The sequence below is a fragment of the Siphateles boraxobius genome, unplaced genomic scaffold (assembly GCF_051911475.1).
Source record: "Siphateles boraxobius isolate OS27281-9 unplaced genomic scaffold, OSU_SipBor_1 6, whole genome shotgun sequence".
Lineage (NCBI taxonomy): Eukaryota > Metazoa > Chordata > Actinopteri > Cypriniformes > Leuciscidae > Siphateles > Siphateles boraxobius.
The window spans coordinates 18,724,546-18,744,935 of record NW_027509186.1 but is presented as its reverse complement, the minus strand read 5'-3'; the positions used below and the strand labels follow the sequence as shown (position 1 = coordinate 18,744,935).

Sequence of the window (20,390 nt, the reverse complement as noted above, 5' to 3'; positions counted from 1 at the left end):
ATTCAGATCAAAACTGCAACAAACTTTCTGCCTAATACTTCATAAATTGGGTAAGTGTTAAACCTCATCTCCATAAAAGAACATCAAAATCAGGTCCAGCCAGTCCGTCCTTCATTTTACATTGTCATTTACGTGTCATTGTGGAGGGATTCTCTGTATAAGTCAGCAGGCGGAAACGAGGCGGGGGCTCATCCACGTTATTAATGGAAATGATATACGTCAATATGGCCGTGTCGCCTCCCACGTGTCAGCCTGTCGTCTTACACAAAGGAACTGGCAACTTATGAACTGCCTGCGCCGCTACGTCGAGTCCATAAAACAACTGGCCCCAGTCACCAGGGAGCCCCCCTTGGTCCCGCCCCTCCCTTGAACAGAAACCGCCCCCCTCACAACAGATGACACAGATGGGGAGAGGGCAAACAAAAAAGGGGGCTTCCTTTGTAGCAAGGGAACCTTTTCAAAAAGCCATTCATGCAACAAATTGGGGAAAGCTGGACCTCACTGCATCACTATAGGTTCTTGCTTTTTCAATGGCTAACCTATAAGTGCAGACACATTTATGATTTTCTTTGGGATAGCAATTTAGGAGGAATAAAATATAAAGCCCAAAGTTCAAACGATTTGGGTATTTTTAGCATTTTGTTTTGGCAGCAACTCTACATTAATACAAGTTTAGGTCACACATGCAATGAAATGCTATTGTTGAGAGATTAAAAATGTAATTTAAATGTCTGTCGTACCAAGTTCTGCACTGATTTATCTAATGGATTTGACTTTTCTCATACTTTAAAGCATACAAAAAAACAAACAACCTCCCCTTCTTGCAAGCTCTATCTAGTCTTTACCGCTTCATGAGACGTTTCGCTAGAAAGCACCTGTCTTACTTTGCAGTTTGCTCACTTTCTTTCGGTTTATTCTCGCTCTCCTGCGGCGGCTTCTTCCCCCCTTCTACCTTTTCTCCTCCCTTTTTGCAATCTGCATAGAGAGACATTTGTCATCATTAGCCCAGCTCTGACAGTTGGCACCCAGCACCTCAGATCTCAAGGACTGGCAATTATGAAGCCTTCATCCCTTATTTGGGTTACATGGCCTAATTTCATCATGGGCTTCAACCACCAGCATTTCATTACCCGAGGCCCCCAACCTGGGAAAAAAATGCAGTCTTTTTCTCTCTTTTTCTTTCTCTTTGTTTTCACCCTCCAGAACCGGCTGTCAAGCGCACGTGCTTCTTGGAATAGGGCGGTATAATTAATTTGAAATGTATCAAGGCATTGTCCTCACCGGGGCTGTTGAGAGGATGTTCTGGTTGAGTATCATCGGGTCAGTGAGCGAATGATTACGGACTCAACCTCTAAACATGGGATGTCTCCAAGACATTAAGATTAATCACAGGGAGCTGAAGAGGTTGGTGTCTTGTGACGGCCGCTTGTTAAAGGTGTTTTACCGAGCTTAGGGTTTGTGTACGGCACTTGAAAACAAACAGATGAAAACAAATGGATCTGCTTACTGAATACAAAATGAAATTGATGCTTCACAGGAAACTTTCAAAAGTTTGAACAGTTAATAGAAATGTAACCCCTTAAATGCATGAATGTTTCGCCAATCATAATTACATATTCATGTCTTTAGCGACCCGGACCTATATCTAACACGGATGGATCTCTACCTGTCTCAATAATATAAAACTCTCCTGATATTAGAGTAACAATTACAGAAGAATAAAATAAAGCACACTTTTGGAGCTTGGAAGGGTTCAGTTTGAGCAGATGTTTTATACCATCATCACTGTCCTCATTTCCCAGAACATTAAGTATCTGGCTCATATTTGCGATCTCAAACATATCAAAAACACCACTTTATCATTGTGTATCAGACATTGTGGAATAAAGGTGAATTGCACTTATTCAGTCATCAAAGATTCAATTATTGTTGTGCAGAAAAAACATACTTACACTGTTACACACCTGGGGTCCTTAGCAAACCTATACAATTTTGACAAAAGATGAATGTCAAAACAGGCATTCTTTTATAATTTTATTTCTTATTATATTGTTTATAATAAATTGATTGAGGAATACTAAAAAGGTTGATGCCTAACTTTAATTCGCCATACATTATGTGGAATATGTGATTTTCTGCAGGCACTTATAAGTGAACACACCTCAAAAAAGCTTCAACTGTGTAAGATTTCAGATTAAAGGATATTTAAATCAAAAGGTCCATTTTTGAATAAACTAATGAAATCAGTGCTAAATCTATGCAAATAAATTCACGCCATTAATCAGAGAAGCTGACAAGCAACAACGCATATGGGGGGGGGGGGGGGGGGGGGTACTGTGAGGAAGGGTGATGGCAAGGCCAAAAAAACAGATTAATTTTCCAATGTTCCTCTCTCTCCCTTCTTACTGTTTATGTTTAGCCTATCTAGTCCGCTATACCAAAAAAATGTACATTTTACGGCGTGGATTTTGTCCTCTTCTCCCAAACCCCCCCGCACCCAAGGGGGAGGCTTCTAAAACAGCATGAAAAATAAAACAAATGGAGGGAGAGCATTCAAAGCATGAGAGGTAGGGGGCTGACAGCCGATAGGCAAGAGAAAATTAACTGGGAGCCCTGCAGTGTGGCCATATTGCCTGGAATAACTGAATTCGCTTCGGAAGAAAACTCAATGACAATTTTGATATCCATTTGCAGGAAGCTGAAAGGGATATGTCATAATAAGTGTCCATCTTGTATAATGCAATCCCCACCAGCGCCAAGCTCCACACTAATATTGCTTGTCTTAAATGGCAGGGCCTTTAATATGATTTATATTTGACTTCTCCACTCCATTAAGTGCTCTCGATAATCTGTGCTTTGACCTAGCGACGCCTTTTGGCTCAGACCCAGTTTGGATTTTTTTTTTTTTTTTGCTGTCGCAAAATGATGATGGGATCACTGTCCATGAATGATGATGAAATAAAGCTGAGCTGACCTCCTTTTGTCACTGAATAATAGGATTATTAATATTAGTGTGAAGAAGTGACTATTAACTTCAATTAAGACGCTCTTAAGCTCTTGATATATTCAAATCTGTGAATAACTCTCCTGGTACTATTAATATTGGCGTACAATGTTCTAGCCACATAAGTAGTGCCATCTAATGTTGCCCCGTGATGTCGTTCTTTTAAATTAGTATGCTGGATTATGAATGCAGGATGATAATTAAATGCACAGCATGATGGAAAGAAAATGTATTTCAGAAGTCTTTTTTTTTTCCATACATCAAGATAACCAATCAAAGAAACATTAAAATAAAATTAAAACCAATAAACAAAAAATAACACAATTTAAAAACATAAATAAAAAGTATTACATTTATAATATATATATATAAATATTTCTCCAAGTGATTTCATTCAATTAATCAAAGGTTAAAGTACTTGCATATAAAATCAAATAATTATACTGACACTATACAATCTATTTTAATGAACCTTTAAAAACATAATACTGATATAATTCATTACAACACCCATTTATTCATATCTATAAACTACTCAATTTACGTTCTAGCCGATTTCAGTTTTGAAAATTTAAATGCTGACTAAAAACCTGCAAGACCTTAACCTAAATCATCAATTTGTTTAAAAACAACCCTATTCAGTTAAACATGGTAATGTAGGACCATTCTGCCATGGAGAATCGCTCTTCAGAACAAGATGAGAGGGAGAAAGAAAAATGAAGAAGTCATTGGCGAGGAAACTCCAGAACAAAGAGGCCTTCAACGAGCTAAACATTTCCTGGTCATATGCTCGTCCAAAAAGGGGCGGAAGCCATGGTCATTGTATTGATTTACACAATCCTGCATCCTATTCGCCGGGTCAGATATAGCACCCGCACTGTTGTCACACACTCATACATCACAGTGAAGCCTGTGAATAGTGCGTTATGGTCACAAAGACACACAGATTGCAATGTTGCGGAGACGCTGTGTGCGTGAGAGGAGAGGGGGTCTGAGGTCAAGGGGGTTTTGAAGTGCCTTCAGGTCACACTTAACAGAGTGCTTGAGTCAAGTATACAGTATTGAATGGTTTTGTATTTAAATTACTTAAGATGCAGCATAAAAGTTTCCAAACGAACTGAACAGCTCGCGTTAATTTTAAAAGTGTGTTTAAAAAATCGAACACTTCCTTAACTTGATCCTGAATATTTATGTATTTCAGTATCATTAAACGCTGCAATGAAAATACTGATACACAACCATTTGAGTTCTGTTTCATAAAGTATATGCTTTATGTGTATATGTGTTTGAAATAGGCTAATTTCCAATATGGAGTGTGAAAGTCGAGGACTAAACGGTGCTAAAAGATTAACATTGCTAATCCGAGATGGAATTATGTCTGATACTATACTGTAACTCACAAACAAACAATAGACAAGCAACTGATTCAGACATACAAAAGCAGTGCTGAACCCATCAGAGCATAGACATAGTGAAGGGAGGGAGACCGCCTGATCCGATATGGTTGGGTGCCTGCCATGTAATGTGTGTGAGAGAGAGAGAGAGAGAGAGAGAGAGAGAGAGAGAGAGAGAGAGAGAGAGAGAGAGAGAGAGAGAGAGAGTTGAGGTGGAAAGCAGGTTTAAAGAGAGCAACAAAGATTTTCTGAGTAACAAGATGTCAGTAAAAAAAAGTATTTTGTAATCTCAAACCTAAAAAAATCATGTAGAGTAGTCCAGAATGAGGCTACATTCTTCTTAAAAAAAATTAATAAAATGTTTTATTAATAAAAAAATAATAATTTGAATAAAGTGCCATATACCTGCCAAAGGCCCAAACAGCCTTCACCTTGCTTTCAGTTCCTTACAGAGGCAAAGGAGAACTCTGATAAGTGTGATCGCTGCCTGCAAACTGCAGAGCTCTATTAATTATGGTTGGCAAAATCCTCCAGACATAAGGTGCCAAGCAGACTACAGTGAGAGCTGGAGCCAACAACCCCGATAACTCAGTACAGTGACCTGTAACAATCTGCTCTGTGTACTGAAACAGACTTGCATACAGGACAACTACAACACAGCACAGGATATCTACAATATGTATCACATTTATTCAAATATACGTTCAAACATGTCTCCTAATTTCAAAAAAAAAAAAAAGCCATTTTACTCATATTCAGTGATGCATCATGATTGGGTTTGGAAAGGGCACGATGAATCTTGCCTTGTTCTCGTTGTTCTCCATTAGATTTCAGATATAATATAGCGAGAAAAGTGCTTGTGTATTTCGCGCAATATTAGGCTACACAACTTAAACCACACGCAACCACTATATCTAGAAAAGTCACAACAAAAGTAAAAAAAAAAAAAGTTTATCTCATATCGTTAAAATATTTCATGACGTTTGTACAATTAAATTATTTAACGTTTAATCTGCAGAGTCAAACATTGGGAATAAAAGGTTAAAATGAAGAAAATAAGTGCACGTTGTATTAATGCTTGAGGTTTTAATAGCCTATAACGCTCCAAAAAGATTAAAATAAAACGAACCGATAGTCTACTACTGATGACTGAACTAGAACAGAAAAAAGTATAAGCTACGACACTATAGCCTACTTTAAAACAATAATAAAAAGACGTTAAGATCAGGCTTTTATTTATCTGTCCCTGGAAGAAATAAAGAACTAGTTTTAATTAAAATCATTCAAGAACTGTCAAGAAAGACGAATTAAAAAGATCAAAAAGACGTTTTTCCTATTACATTTGCTACACCACTGCGGAATGCTTAAAAAAGTAAAACTTTAAACAATACTTTTTTAAATAATCAATTGGAATTAAAATAAATAATTATACACAAATGCGAGACTTTTAAATTTGCTATGTTAAGGAGAACACATTAACGAAATGTTATTTAAGCCCTTATAAAGGCCTTTATCTTCATGTTATCTACAATGAACTTCACACAAACTAAACCTAATCGTTTTTATATTTTACACTAAGCAAGTAAGGCGACACCACGACTTTAAATAGACTACACCTAATGCTCTATTTGCTGTCCTATGAAAATAAATAATACGGATTAATGTTCAATTTAAAATAAAACAAAAGATTACGGCGTCTGGTACCGAGACGCGTTCGTTTACCATTAGGCTATAACCATTACATGTACACAGCAGCATATTCAAAATAAAATGTCTATTAATATATTATTCAAGAACAATTTTAAATAGCATGCACTATAAAGAGAGAGAGAGAACGCATTGTAGCAATATAAATGTAGTCATTTAAACACTGAAAATATCATCATGTGAAACAATAGGCTAGCCTACTGCAACACCAAAAGAAAAAACAAATTAACAGATCAACGAAAAACTTTATCAAACTACACGCATCTCTTCAGTGAAAATTGAAAAACAAACTAACGAATCTTTTCGACAAATTGTAGGCTAATCGAGATCATGAAAATGGAAACTTAAAATTACCAAGTGATGCAGCCTAAATATTCTATTAACAGAAATATGAAATTACAGGATTGCTGATAGAAAAATAAATAATAACAGACAAACAGACGTAGTCTTTGTCTAACAAGAAGAGCAGGAAAATCCAGTATATAGGCTATATCACGAATAAACCTGTATCTTCTCCCTCCAACGTGTAGGTGTGTTTCCACCAGACGATTTGGTTGTGTATAAAAGCGGAGGATTAATTTGTCGTCAATAAACTGAAAGCAGTGACGACTCGGGCCGTGATTGGACGAGCTCCTCTCAAACCCTCCCTTTATAATTTCACAGGAGTGAGTTCGGAGTCTTCAACAAATCAACAGCGCTTGAACACACACTTAAGAGCACCCTGCACTTTCCAACCTCTATTGCAAACAGAGAAAAGACACCGCAAGTGGATTCAAGAGGTTTGCTGAACTACTGATCCATGCGTATGGACTTTTAATTGCTGAATTAGACCAAGGGGTTTGACTTTTTTTTGGTCGCAACTGAAAACAGAAGCTGATGATTTAACAGGCAGACTTTGTGCATGTGCTCCACGCACAAATAAAAAAAAGGTATTTTCTTTATTTCAAAATCCCGTTTTTCCCCTCTAAATAGTCTACTTCTTCTCTAAAATTGGCTCCTGTACAAACAGCCGCGTTGGATCCCTCGGGTTACTGCGAGACTCCGGTGTACAACCCGGATCTCTGTCCAAATATGATCGCCGCCCAGGCCAAGCTGGTGTATCATCTCAATAAATACTACAACGAGAAATGCCAGTCTCGGAAAGCGGCCATCTCCAAGACCATCCGGGAGGTGTGCAAGGTGGTCTCGGATGTCCTGAAGGAGGTGGAGGTCCAGGAGCCCCGCTTTATCAGCTCCTTAAACGAAATGGATAACCGTTTCGAGGGGCTCGAGGTCATCTCCCCTACTGAATTCGAGGTGGTCCTCTACCTGAACCAGATGGGGGTTTTCAACTTCGTGGACGACGGCTCTCTGCCGGGCTGCGCCGTGCTCAAGCTAAGCGACGGGCGGAAGAGAAGCATGTCACTCTGGGTCGAGTTCATCACGGCTTCGGGATACCTGTCCGCGCGCAAGATCCGCTCCAGGTTCCAGACCCTCGTGGCGCAGGCGGTGGATAAGTGCAGCTATAGGGACGTGGTTAAAATGGTCGCGGACACCAGCGAGGTGAAATTACGCATCAGAGACAGATATGTGGTTCAGATCACCCCCGCGTTCAAGTGCACCGGCATCTGGCCGCGAAGCGCTGCCCACTGGCCGCTGCCGCACATCCCGTGGCCTGGCCCGAACAGGGTGGCAGAAGTCAAAGCCGAGGGGTTCAATCTCTTATCGAAGGAGTGTTACTCGTTGAACGGGAAGCAGAGCTCGGCGGAGAGTGATGCCTGGGTGTTGCAGTTCGCCGAAGCGGAGAACCGACTGCTCCTGGGAGGGTGCAGGAAGAAATGCCTGTCGCTGCTCAAGACGCTGCGCGACCGGCACCTTGAGCTACCCGGGCAGCCTCTCAACAACTACCACATGAAAACTCTTGTGTCTTACGAGTGCGAGAAACACCCGCGCGAGTCGGACTGGGACGAGAACTGCCTCGGGGATCGACTGAACGGGATTTTATTGCAGCTCATTTCGTGTTTGCAGTGCAGGAGATGCCCCCATTATTTTCTGCCAAACCTAGACCTTTTCCAAGGGAAGCCACATTCAGGGCTTGAAAACGCTGCCAAACAGACTTGGCGACTGGCTAGAGAAATTCTAACCAACCCTAAAAGCCTGGAGAAACTTTGAGGTAAAAATAAAAATAAACGGCATGTTTATGAATAGAAGGCCTGACTGATCAAAGTTCTGAGGCCTAGACGCTAATCAGGAACTCTTCCACAAAATGGTCACTGTTGTTTTTGTTGTAAAAAAAATACTTTAGAGAGCTCCGTTTAAAAACACTTCACATGGCACTAATATGTCATAAGGAGGGAGCAAATTGTATCAACAATCAAAATGAATATAGTCACCTGTCAGTATTACTGTTTCTTTCTTTTCTTTTTACGAACCCTGCCCAACAACCTATTTTACCTAAACGCGTTCGAAACAAAGCTGTAGCCTACGTGACAGATACCCTGTACATTTTATACTGTAAATAGACACATTTGTAGATTGTGAATCCGGTGGTCTGCAGTTGTGATTGTTGTTCTGTGACACGTAAATAGAAGTATAATTTCACATGTTTTAACATTCGCCTGGATTATTTCTGAAGAGAGAAAGAAGAAAAACATGCATCCACAATTTAATCTATTGTCAATGGCAAATTTCTAAAGTTTACATTTTGATGGTACTATTTCTTAAACATTCCATTCGCATACTTGAATTCTTATTTAAAGTATATTCGACCATTTTTGTTTGTACCTTGCTTACATGATAAAAGGCTGAAATTGAGAATATATATATATATGAAAAAAATATACCTGAAAATAATGCACTTGAAATACACTGGAATATAACATTTTGTGATTTGATTTTTTTTATATCTGTCTCTGAGTTTATTTAAAGATTTAATAAAAGCAAATTAATATTTGTGTCCAAATAATGATTCATGCTACATAAATATTGCAGTGTAATATAGGCACGATTTTTGGGGGGATTTTTAAGCCTCTTCGGCGTGAAAATTAGGCTACACGATGTAGCCTGATTTTTACAAAATAAAAAAAGCAGAATACACAAAACAGGAAAATATGAAAGATTCATCAATGTGACCAGTGGCTGTTGAGAGAAGGACACAGATGAACTGAAATATGGATTGCACAGACAAAAATGTGTGGCTTAACGATTTAATTCTCTCATGACAGTTCTGCACATCTGAATTGCACCCCTTCATTTAGATATGTTCAAATTGTTTTTATTTTTCTACCTAGAATCTGTTAGATTATATTTCCTTTAGCCTACTCAATGTTATTGCGTGTTATTCAAAACTAAAGATTGACGATTCGCGCAAATATGAGTTTGTAACGCATACGTTTTGGTTAATTTTACTTAGGCTGCTGTAGCCTACATGAACTATCACTTTAACTCACATTTTACCATGCACGTCTAGGGAAAACACACAAAAAAGGGACATTCAAGGCATGGGCCTCGATTCAGAAAGACATATTTTAACGTTATTAAATTGACGGTTTTTATAAAGTACTAAAATAATTAAAAACTTTATTTTATTTTATTGTGTATCATGTCATTATGATTGCAATTCTGCTTGGTATTTGTGCACACTGTTACAAACACGCAATAGAAATTCAACCTACTTTGCCATCAATGCGCCTGAAGGCTGGGTCATCTTCGTCCACTTCAAAATAGATTTCCGTGGTTGTGATAGAGAGAGTCCCACGGGCTTCAGTGACCGGGGCAATAAGCTGGGCCGGGGTGCTCAAGACAACAGGGCCTAAAAGAAGGAAATATATGTTTTATTTTTCACTGGGGAAATTAGCAATTTACCAGGATATGTATCGCCAGTCAGACATCAACAAGCGATTCACAGGCCTAATGCAAGTTAGTAGCCTAACTGATAGTTATGGCTGCACAACCATACACGTATTCTAAACAATTTGCGTCACCTCTTCAGAACGAGTTTGCAATATTTTTCCCATTCCTGCCTTTTCGGGTTTGTAGACTTTGACGAGATCTATCGATCTTCATCATGCATGTCGTGCGAAATAAACAAATGGTAGGGCCTAGGCTATTCAAAATAATCTCGATATACATCAAAAAATAAGTGTTTTAGTAATAGCCTAATTACAAGATAAATATGGTGCAGAGTTTTACACAAACTACGCATGAAAATTTAAATGAAAAAGGAAAATATCCTAAATATGAATTGTTGAAGAGAATCGTTTCAGCAATTTACACGATTGGACTTCCAAATTGAGGCGTCGTTCATATGGCATTATATCAAGAAAAAAAGCGAATATTTGAATAGGTGAGCGTTCTTATGAAACCCAACAGCAATTTCACAGTCACATTGCTTCGTTATTTTGCGACAAAACAAATCCAAGTGAGTGATACGCATTTGCGCGCTTCCTAATCAAATCAGTCGTTGTGATTTCATTTTGATTATATGAAACCTGTAAAATTGACCTTACAAAGAATTTATTAAAATATTTACAGATGTTGTGACCTCCGGTCAGATGACTATGATCTAATCCCAAGTGTGTGTGTGTGTGTGCGCTCTTTATAATTTTCGCTTTGACCAGTCCTCTGTCTTTTATTAGGCTAGTTGTGGCAGCCCACGGGTCTGTCCTGGATGTGAGGAGAGGCTCTTGAAATTGGGATATTTATCGATCCTCTGAACTCCAAAGAGCCACTTTAACGTCTCATCAATCTTAATCTGCTCTCCTCGGCCAATTATGCTCGATACTGTTGCAAGATTACAAGTGGATTTGGGTTTCAATTCCCAGAGCTCTCCTTCACTGCTCTCCCTGACCGCTCGTAGAAACCCAAGCCACTCTGCCTGCTTTACCAGCTAGAACATTCGCCATTTCACTTCCCAAATGTTACAATTTGAAATGAATGAAAACGATTATGATTATACAGCACAACCGGACTATAAAGCAAAAGTAAATATTGACTAAAAATAAATAAGCGAAAAGTCTTCTGTATGGTTTAGCTACAACAGCTTACAACACGAACATTTTACCTGAATGAAAAAATAAATACTGCTTTTTGGGTAGGTTTTTAGTGCCAATTAATATCTGGTTGAAAGCACAAGTCCAACTCAACATCTATTAATACCAACTCGAAAACGAGAAAGAAAATAGAAAAAAGCATTAAATCTATTTTTAGATAAATTATGTTGAACGAATAATTAATTTTTTTCTTTGTGATTGCAAATTATTTGAAAAGCTAATATCGGTTCACCTGTGTCCATTTAATCCTAATCAAGTCCCTCTAACACGTTTAATAGAAAAAGAGGCTATACTGGGGACACTTGTGAATCCAAACACAATACAGCATTAATCCAATGCGCAGAGGGGATTAGATCTAAAGCCTCGGGACCTTTAAAAAAATGGGGATGAAGCAAAAACTTTCGTATATTACAGAATCAGAGCGATCTCATCTGCCGCTTGGACTGGACCGTTTCTCGATTATTGAAAATCCATATGAACAACATTTAGGCCCATGTTTTGTATAAAAGCCAATTGTATAGCACTATGATATAGGTCTGCCTACTATACTATACTATACTATACTATACTATACTAGGCCTACACTATGCACCAAAATAATAATAATTAGCCTATTATTAATAATAATAATAATAATAATAATAATAATAATAGCTAATATCTGTTAAACCCTTTGTAATTTTGTGTGTAGTGATTTAGTGTTGATTTAAGAGTCCTAGTGAGGATTATCAGATTATCATGTTGGAATGAAACAGGTGCAGTTGAACTCAGCAAATCTGAGCTGCATGAGGCCGGGCCGCGCGCGCTGTGTCCTGACGTCAGCTGCTAAACAGGCTGCCTCGCGCTATCGACTGTGATGTCACTGTGGCGAGACAAAGGCTTGCTGGGATGACATGATTGTTTTCTCTATCTTTCTGTCACTACAGGAGCCTATTATGAATATAAAAACTAGAACAAATATTTGTTTGATCAGAGTTCAACGTAGATATTAAACATTAACTGATACAGAACATGAGATCTATATCGGTCTTTAACAAACAAACAAACAAACAAACAAAATCTTTAAAAAAATCTTTAAAAAAAATCTTCTACATAGGCTGTCTTGTAAAATGTATGAATCACTATATAATCTAATTGTAATAAAATATATTTTAATTATTTAAAAAAAGTTTCATCCATTTATTTAACATGTACAATTTGGTGTGAAAGGCAATGTGAATGTATGTGAAAGAAAAAAAAACCAAATCAGTACCATATTCTCTAACATCACACCTATTCAGCCTATGATTAGTTGTGGGTGTAAATACAGTCATGACAGCTCCTGTACTCTGATTGGCTGCAGGCAAACTGAGCCCCTCCCATTGGCTGTGAGAAGGCTGTTGTTGATTGGCCTGTTGTTTACACTGATCTCATTAGCCCTAGCAATAGCCTACTGTAGGCCTACACAAAATAGAAAGAGCGCGCGCTCGCACACACACACACGCACGCACGCACGCACGCACGCACGCACGCACGCACGCACACACACACACACACACACACACACACACACACACACACACACACACACACACACACACACACACACACACACACACACACACACAGAGATAGCACAGCTCCCCTTGTGGTGAAGATACACAATTCAGATAAAAAAACTAAAACAAAACACCCAATAGACAACATGCATAAATATACGTTTTTTTAAACTAAATGTTGAGCAGATAATATTAGTAGGCTATCACTGAAAAGAGGGCACATCATAAACCCAGTGTCATGAGTCATAACAATACAACAAATAAGAGCATTTCTATTGATGAAAAGCCTACTTGAAGTTGAAAAATATTTTGTTTATTCAGATTTTTTTCATACATTAAAAGTTGCCTTTAAAATAAGCAGTACTGAAAAGTACTGCAGCATCTATTTCTTTAAGTGCTGGAAATACACATTCAGTGCATTTGATGCTTTATATTAGTTATTATGATGGTGCTTATTTAAAATATCACGAATTTATATGCTGTGCCAGGATCTATGATTGATAGCATTCCAGTAAAATTACTTTGAACATAGTTGGAAGAAAAAGAACAGCAGCAACACACCAGTCTGCATTCCTCTAAAGCGAATACTGACATCAGTGGGAAAATATTAGAGGTAATTGAGGCAATCCTAATCTGGATATAATAAATGTAATCTTACAGGGTAAAAAATACAATATAATGCCTACAGAACTGCTCAGACAGTGTGAATGAGTTTTGACAGGTTGTGTGCTGGGAGCTTTAAAACACAAAATCAGCTATGCATAGAGGACTGAGCATTACATAGAACACTTCAGATAAGAACATAAATAATACAAAAATAGATAAATTAGAGCATTGGCTTATTTCTACAGACGCATAAATATCTCACCGCTCATTTTTAACCTTCATTGACTAATGAAGGTCTGCGGAGCGAGTCTAGGCATTGATTATTCTGGGTATTATTAATAACATGTCCGTTGCACATTCAGAATACATATATCACATCTAACATCTTCCGACATAGAGCTGATAAAAATTGACTATGTTAGCATAGTACAACTAACACTGAGAGGACAACCAGTCAGTAGTAATTCTGTTATCATATTGCAGCATAATGGAAATTTAAGTGTTTTTTTTTATTAAATGATTCCGCTTTTAAAAAAGTGATGAGACCATTTTAGTTATGAAGGAAAAATCATCAGATTCATGATCTTTCAAAGATTATTCATAACACTTGATTTGATAACTGCCATTAACAGCAGTTGAAATTTTTGGAAAGGTATTCAGGTTGTAGCTATAAATAATTAACTCATCTATATTGATCTTGATTAACTCCTGATTGTTAGTTAGAATCATATTTGATTTAATTCTAAAAGTAGTAAAAGTTTGTTAATGGTATTATTGGTTTTTGAAGGGTTAATCTCTCTTCAAATAGTCAAACCTGCCTCTGGAAATAAAAACCCGGGGACCGAGACTTGCTGTGAGAAGAAAAGAAAAAAAAAGAAAGAAGGGAAAGACATTTTTAAAATAATGTTATACTATAGTCTTTAAACATAAATAAATAAAAATTCAGCATAAAAAAGTAACACTGTCCAGAGCAAATCTTAACCCTACACACTGCCAGAAAAACATAAACACAGTCCTAAAGCAAAGTAACCACACTAACTCCACTGGTCTGCATCTAGATTGACAAGTAAGGTATATTTATATATCTGTTCTGTTTTGAATTCTGTCATTCCGCTAAAATGCCACGCTTAAGCTATGTATAAATAAATGCATGCTACCAAATGTGGAATTAATTCAGACATAGATGAAGTGCTCACAGCAGGACCTCTCTGTACAGGTAGGCTTAACCTACAGGTACGTAGTCTCATTAATATAACAAATAGTGTTTAAAATGCTTTTTATTATTATTTAATGATTAATCCAAACCCATGTGACACATAGAACCTTTAATTGAAGGACTGAAGGAAAGTGCCATGTCGAGGAGCTGAAGTATGACTTAAAAATACATACTCTTCCATACAGATTGCACTCTGTATTATGTAGACCCACTCACCTGCCAAGTTGTCCACTTCTTTCTCCTGTAGTAGACTGGCAGCGTCATCGTCCGCCTCGAGCATCAGCTCTGTCTCGGGGCTCTGGCTGACCACCGTCTGGCCTCGGAAGCCCTTCCTCCCTCTCAGTGCCTCGTCTTCCTCGGGGTCTGCTAGGAGACAATAGCAGACGATATCTGTACTTAAGCACATTTGAGAATCACAATACCTAAAAATTATACATTTACTGTCTATATATGTTGATAATAGGTGTGTTTAAAAAAAAAAATATTGTGGGCATTCTCGGCAAGCTTCTTGTGGCTCTTAATGAATCTTAGAGATATTTGAGAGCACAGAAAATCAATAAGCCACAATGGATAAATAGATTATGGTTGCCAAGCAATGTAGCGACTTGGTGCATTATTTTTAACGCATTATATTTGGGACGTCTTGAAGTTTCATAATAATAATAATAACACTGCAGATTTCACTATAGGAACACAATATATCTGGCATAAGTATCTGCAATGATGCCAAATTGTGTAACACTTTTTAGTTCAAAAACCTGACTGGAAACACAGGTAAACCTTCACGTTTCAATCTATTGTTTTATAGACAGTTTAAAGTCACCATAAAAGCAAACTTGACTATTCTTATTTTTCATGTAATTTTGCAGTATTTATTAAAAATGATTTATCCATGCACATCTTTTTTTTAGTCATGCGCCCTCGTAATCTTTAATCAAAATAACTTCCCCTCCCCTTCTCTTCTCTGATGATGTGTCTACTTGTGCGAGGGGCGGGACAACCTGTTACTCACATGAGATCGACCAATAGCAAACCACATCACAATGATCCATCGATCCAATCAATCACCAATGGACAAATTCAAGTCTCGCCCTACATTTTTTTTCTTGTTTGAGAATCCATTGTATTCAAATATGCATCAGAATAGTGATAAAAAAAGACAACTGCAACTTCCATTTCATGACTTTAAAGCCCCGTTATACTCAAGGCGAAGTTCTTTTTCGTTCTTTGCTTGGGGGCAAAAAGTAGTGTGTTCTTCAGTGTGTTCATGTTTTTACTCGTAGATGTTCGACCTCAACGGACTGAACAGAAGAAATTAACGATATGATTTCGGCAGCAGCTATTTACACTAAGTGCAAATAGCGCTAGATTCTATTTACATAATGTAAAAATAGCAGTATTTTCTTTGCAATAATTGTAAATAGTAGTTAGATGCTATTAACACTTTAAAATAGTGACAGATACTAATTGCACCTTAGTATTGTTTTACATTACAGTGCATATGCAGTGTAAATTATTATATTTATTAAAATTATGAAATAGATGCCGCCTTATTGAGACAATAGACCCTGCCCTACACCTACCTCTAGCCCTAAACACTTTGTTATTAAACACTTTAGACACTTTATTTCCACTTTTCGAATATTTTCTTAATTTGTATTGAAAATAAATGCCTTTATGATCTGACATGTGATGGGAAAAGGGAGTAGAGTGAGTTCGGCAAAAGCTGGATTCGAACACGGGGGGGTTTGCGTCAAAACTTTCCACCACGCGCCTTACCACTACACTATTTCTACTGTTGATAACAGTGTCTTTGTTCTTCTTGAATTTCAGACGTCAGAGGGCAGAGTTAGTGTAAAAAGCCTGTGCCTAAGATTTCCACATCAATAAAGGCGGAACCTCAGGCCACGCTATTACATAATCGCCACAAACCAATGGTAGTATGAAGGTGTTTAACAGCTGGAGCGAACTATTTCGGAAAGTTCACTTTGGAAAGCCATTTCGAACTCCTAAAATGAACTTAGTTTTGGCCTGAATTGTTCAAATTGACGTCATACCAGTTGTTCTTCAATTTCACTTGTAGTATATCGAAACCTTAAAGGGTAACTAAACCCTGGTCAGAGCCTGACTCCACCCACTGGGAATATTTGAAAAATGCTGGAAAAGTGGGCAGAGCCCAGCGGAGGGGGGCGTGTACCTAAGACGCATCTCTTTGTATGGAACCTGCCTACGTCACCAACCACCCCTTACGTCACGTACCACCCAAACATCCAATAGGAAAATTCAACTGCAGTAGCCACCGTTCAACCTGAAGAGGGCAGCACTCAGACGTTTTTACACCATATATTGTAGAATTAAAACACTTTATACACAAATGTCAAAAAAGTTACTCGAATCAATGAACAGTACTAATAAAGCCCCATTCTTACAGATCATTAACTAAAAAAAGTTGGTTTAGGGTTTAGTTACCCTTTAAGACACTTTAATTCTCCCTTAAAGAGAATCACGATAAATTATTTTGACCGTTATACACTTCAACGCCCATTAGGCATAATGCAATCTGCTCTTTATATCCGGACAAGAACGAGATTGAACAGACAGTCCAATTAAGCGACTGCAGACACCACCAAAGCTCATCACACCTTATCAAAAAGAAAAATGATGCAAAAAGTGTGTAGCCGCTTTTGTATCGACCAAAATAAGTTTCATTCATCAGCTTTAATTATTGAAGAAAAGAAAGAAAAATAGCAGTCAGGCCTGACACACATCACTGCACACTGGATTTTTCTTGTATAAGGTCAGTTTGCCTGAGACTCTAGAACAGAGAGATTCTGTGGGGGAAAAAAGGTAATAAGAAACGCTTATCAGAAATAGAAAGTGGCTGACACTCTTCTGACATGTTTCTTTTCAGTGCAGTGTTTAAAATTTTCCCTACACTCCCGTGGGGTTCATGTACCTTGTCTCAAAGCGGTCACGTTTGAATGTTGTCAACACCACTACACAGATGAAGAAAGAAAAAGAGAAGGAGAGAGAGGAAAAAAATAACACAGCAGGCTTCCTGCTCAGTCTCGTATCTCAAGAGCTTTCATCAGAGCCAAGGAAGAAGTGGGACCGCTTTTCGGAAATAGGGAGCGTGTAACATTTAGAGGCACAGAGCCAGCGAGCGGTCATGGATCAAAGCAGACGGAGGGAAACTTAAGACCGTAATTCTGTAAACCGTCATTACGCCTGCATTAAAGCAGGGAGAGCTGATGGGGCTGAGCTTCAGTCTTGACTGGCAAGATAAAGCTTAGGACCTCTGTGAAACGTAGACAAAATAACCCAGGCGGGTTTTGACAAGAAAATTATCCTGGGCAAATGGAGAGTAAAATTTGGGAGTGAAAAAAAAAAGTATTTAGCTTTAGGATGTTTTACACAAGAAGGCCACAAAAAGGAAAGCAAACAAAATCTATACGGTACATAAAGACCTGGTCAACGGATTTTGTCATTTGCTGATATCTTGTAGAAGTTTCTAGTTCTGGTAGCCCCATTTGCGCTAATATATCATTGCATGTTGACACTGAATCAGTTTTATGTCACTAATAATGAACATTCTGGTGGGAAAAATGTTGAATATTAATTATACCACTGCGTAACGCATCACATTAAAGATTGACGTTCAACGATTGCTCTTTATTGTCGTCTATCTATGCCAGCAGCACAAACATTATATAAGGGTTTACAATTAATTGCCATTCACGCAAAACTCAATCTCCACAGATAATTCAAATTTCTCCTCCATCTTGCAGATACCTGACTACAGTAGCTGACAAAATAAAAATCATAATTTATTCAAAATTCAAATTGTTCAAAAACAATATTGGACCCCATTGACTTTCGTTGTATGGGAAAAAAAAAAACAGTTGAAACATTCTTCAAAATCTTTTCTGCGGTCAGCAAGAAAGTCATACAGGTTGTTCAGGTTGTGGGTGACAGAATTATAATTTTTGGAAGAACAATTTCTTTCATCTTTTGTTTCCCATTTACATTGAACCTTATCCAACTTTTTGTGCACTCTACATATGTAACATCTCATACAACAACTGTGGTTCTCTAAATAACATAAACATATGTAGAACACAATAATGTTGGGTAAAATGATTTCTCTCTAAAATCCGCCATATTGGACTTTTTTTTTCTCCACCGAACACTATAGTGTATTCTGTCTGAAGAATACGTGCAGTGCTGCCACAAAAAGTCAATTTACCTTTGGAACTATGGGAAGCTTTAAGAAGCTACTGTATAATTATGTTCCTACCTTTTGGTCGGGAGTGCCATGAATGCTGCTTACGAAAGCAGCTCACTAGGTTCTGGAATACAGTGATGCATGTTGCTATTTTGAGCAATGACACCGGTACAGAAGCTTCCTGTTTTTTCTCTTGAATGGCAAGCCTTTGATAGAAAGCCTGCATGGTCACATATAAGAGCTCTCTAGTAACATAGACGATCATTTGTCAGTCTTAGGAATGAGACTTGATGGGAACTCGAGATCGCTACAACTCAGACCTCCCTAGTGACTCAAAAGAACCCCCCGCTTGTATTGTCAACCACCTCGTTTATCGGCACCCCTAAAGCCCGCTCACTGGACTCCTGTGAGCCATCACGGCCAACAGTGAGGCTATTCAAGCCCAGCACGGCTTACCCGCTCTGCCATCAGAGGGTTTATGTTACCCAGGGCACAAATTTGGCATGACGCAGCAGGGTTGAGAAAGACCAGGTGATGGCTGGCCTGCCAGTCGTTGTGGGACTTGAATGATGTTCTTCGCTAAAAGCTTGGATCTGATCCATACAGCTGAGGGTCGGGGAATTGTCATTGACTGACTGACATATGTGTAGAATAACAAATAAATCAAAATGCGCTGAAGTAGATGTAGCTCTGAACTTATATCCAATGACTAGCATGATATGATGAAAACCAAACATTTGAAGTGGGCTCGAAATAGATCCTTCATTGGCGAAAAACTGTTACTTGATAAACGCCAAGGAGAAGTGAGTAGCTTGGGCTTTTGAAGGCTTCGGAAAAGGAATGAAAAAAGACTCTATTTTGCAATTCAATTCTGTCATTCCATCACTACGGGACTTCTTCAACACCCTGATTCCTTTACTTGATTCTTTTCTTTCAAAAGTCACATCAAAGGAAAACACTTGCGCATAGCTTGTGGCAAAAGGAATTTTACAGTTTGTGAGAGAAGCTCTCAAGGTGGAAATATTTAAGTGCTTGATAGTTTTACAGTTCAATTTTTTCAGCCCAACTAAACGGCTTCAAATAGGCCTTTATTTGTTGCTCAGACAATGTTTTATGTATGGCTGGAGCTGTGAGGTATTGGCTTTGCACTTTTATTGCCCCACAAAGAAGGATCCCAAAAGTTTGAGAAAAAATATATACATACACCTATATTTCCATTCTAGGAATGACAGATAATATGCATTGTGTATTTTGTAAAAATACACAATGTACGATCACGGAAAATGGGTTTGTGTGACATGCAGATGTATGTCTCTGCAGTTGAATGATATATAATAACTCAAACAAAATGTTGCACATTTGCCATAAGTGCATTCACGCACAAACAATGTGGCAAAGTGGGCTTGCAGCGCTCGTCGATCAAACGCAAGGAATTCTGCAGTCAGCTCTGGAAAAAGAAACCCAACTTCGTAAAGTGAAACAGGAGACCCATGCAAAGTTTTTGTTATAGTTTTACTCATATGAGAAGCATTTCGTATCACACATACAGATATGGCTGATAAGGAGGCCCACATGTAATCTGTGTGCACAGAATTTAGAACGCCTGTAGATTTAAATATTTGGGCTAATTTGATTAGGCTTTCACATGCTAATTAAAGGAAAATGACAGG

The 20,390-nt window shown here is 38.1% G+C and overlaps 2 protein-coding genes across 18 annotated transcripts in view; one reads left to right on the top strand and one right to left on the bottom strand.

Moving 5' to 3' along the window:
* Positions 1-20,390, bottom strand: part of nbeab (neurobeachin b) — a 292,102-nt gene that overhangs the window by 77,521 nt on the left and 194,191 nt on the right. For 9 of the 17 annotated variants that reach the window (XM_077208039.1, XM_077208041.1, XM_077208042.1 and 6 more), the window contains 2 exons: positions 14,712-14,861; positions 9,759-9,895 (listed from right to left, as the gene is read on the bottom strand). In XM_077208039.1, coding sequence (XP_077064154.1) covers positions 9,759-9,895; positions 14,712-14,861 — 287 coding nt within the window. Of the gene's footprint in view, positions 1-9,758; positions 9,896-14,097; positions 14,131-14,711; positions 14,862-20,390 lie in introns of all 17 variants that reach the window. The other 8 variants (XM_077208040.1, XM_077208044.1, XM_077208047.1 and 5 more) reach the window with 2 other exon arrangements.
* Positions 6,770-9,046, top strand: mab21l1 (mab-21-like 1). Its single transcript, XM_077208062.1, has one exon. The coding sequence runs from the start codon at positions 7,177-7,179 to the stop codon at positions 8,254-8,256; it is 1,080 nt and encodes a 359-aa protein (XP_077064177.1). The 5' UTR covers positions 6,770-7,176; the 3' UTR covers positions 8,257-9,046.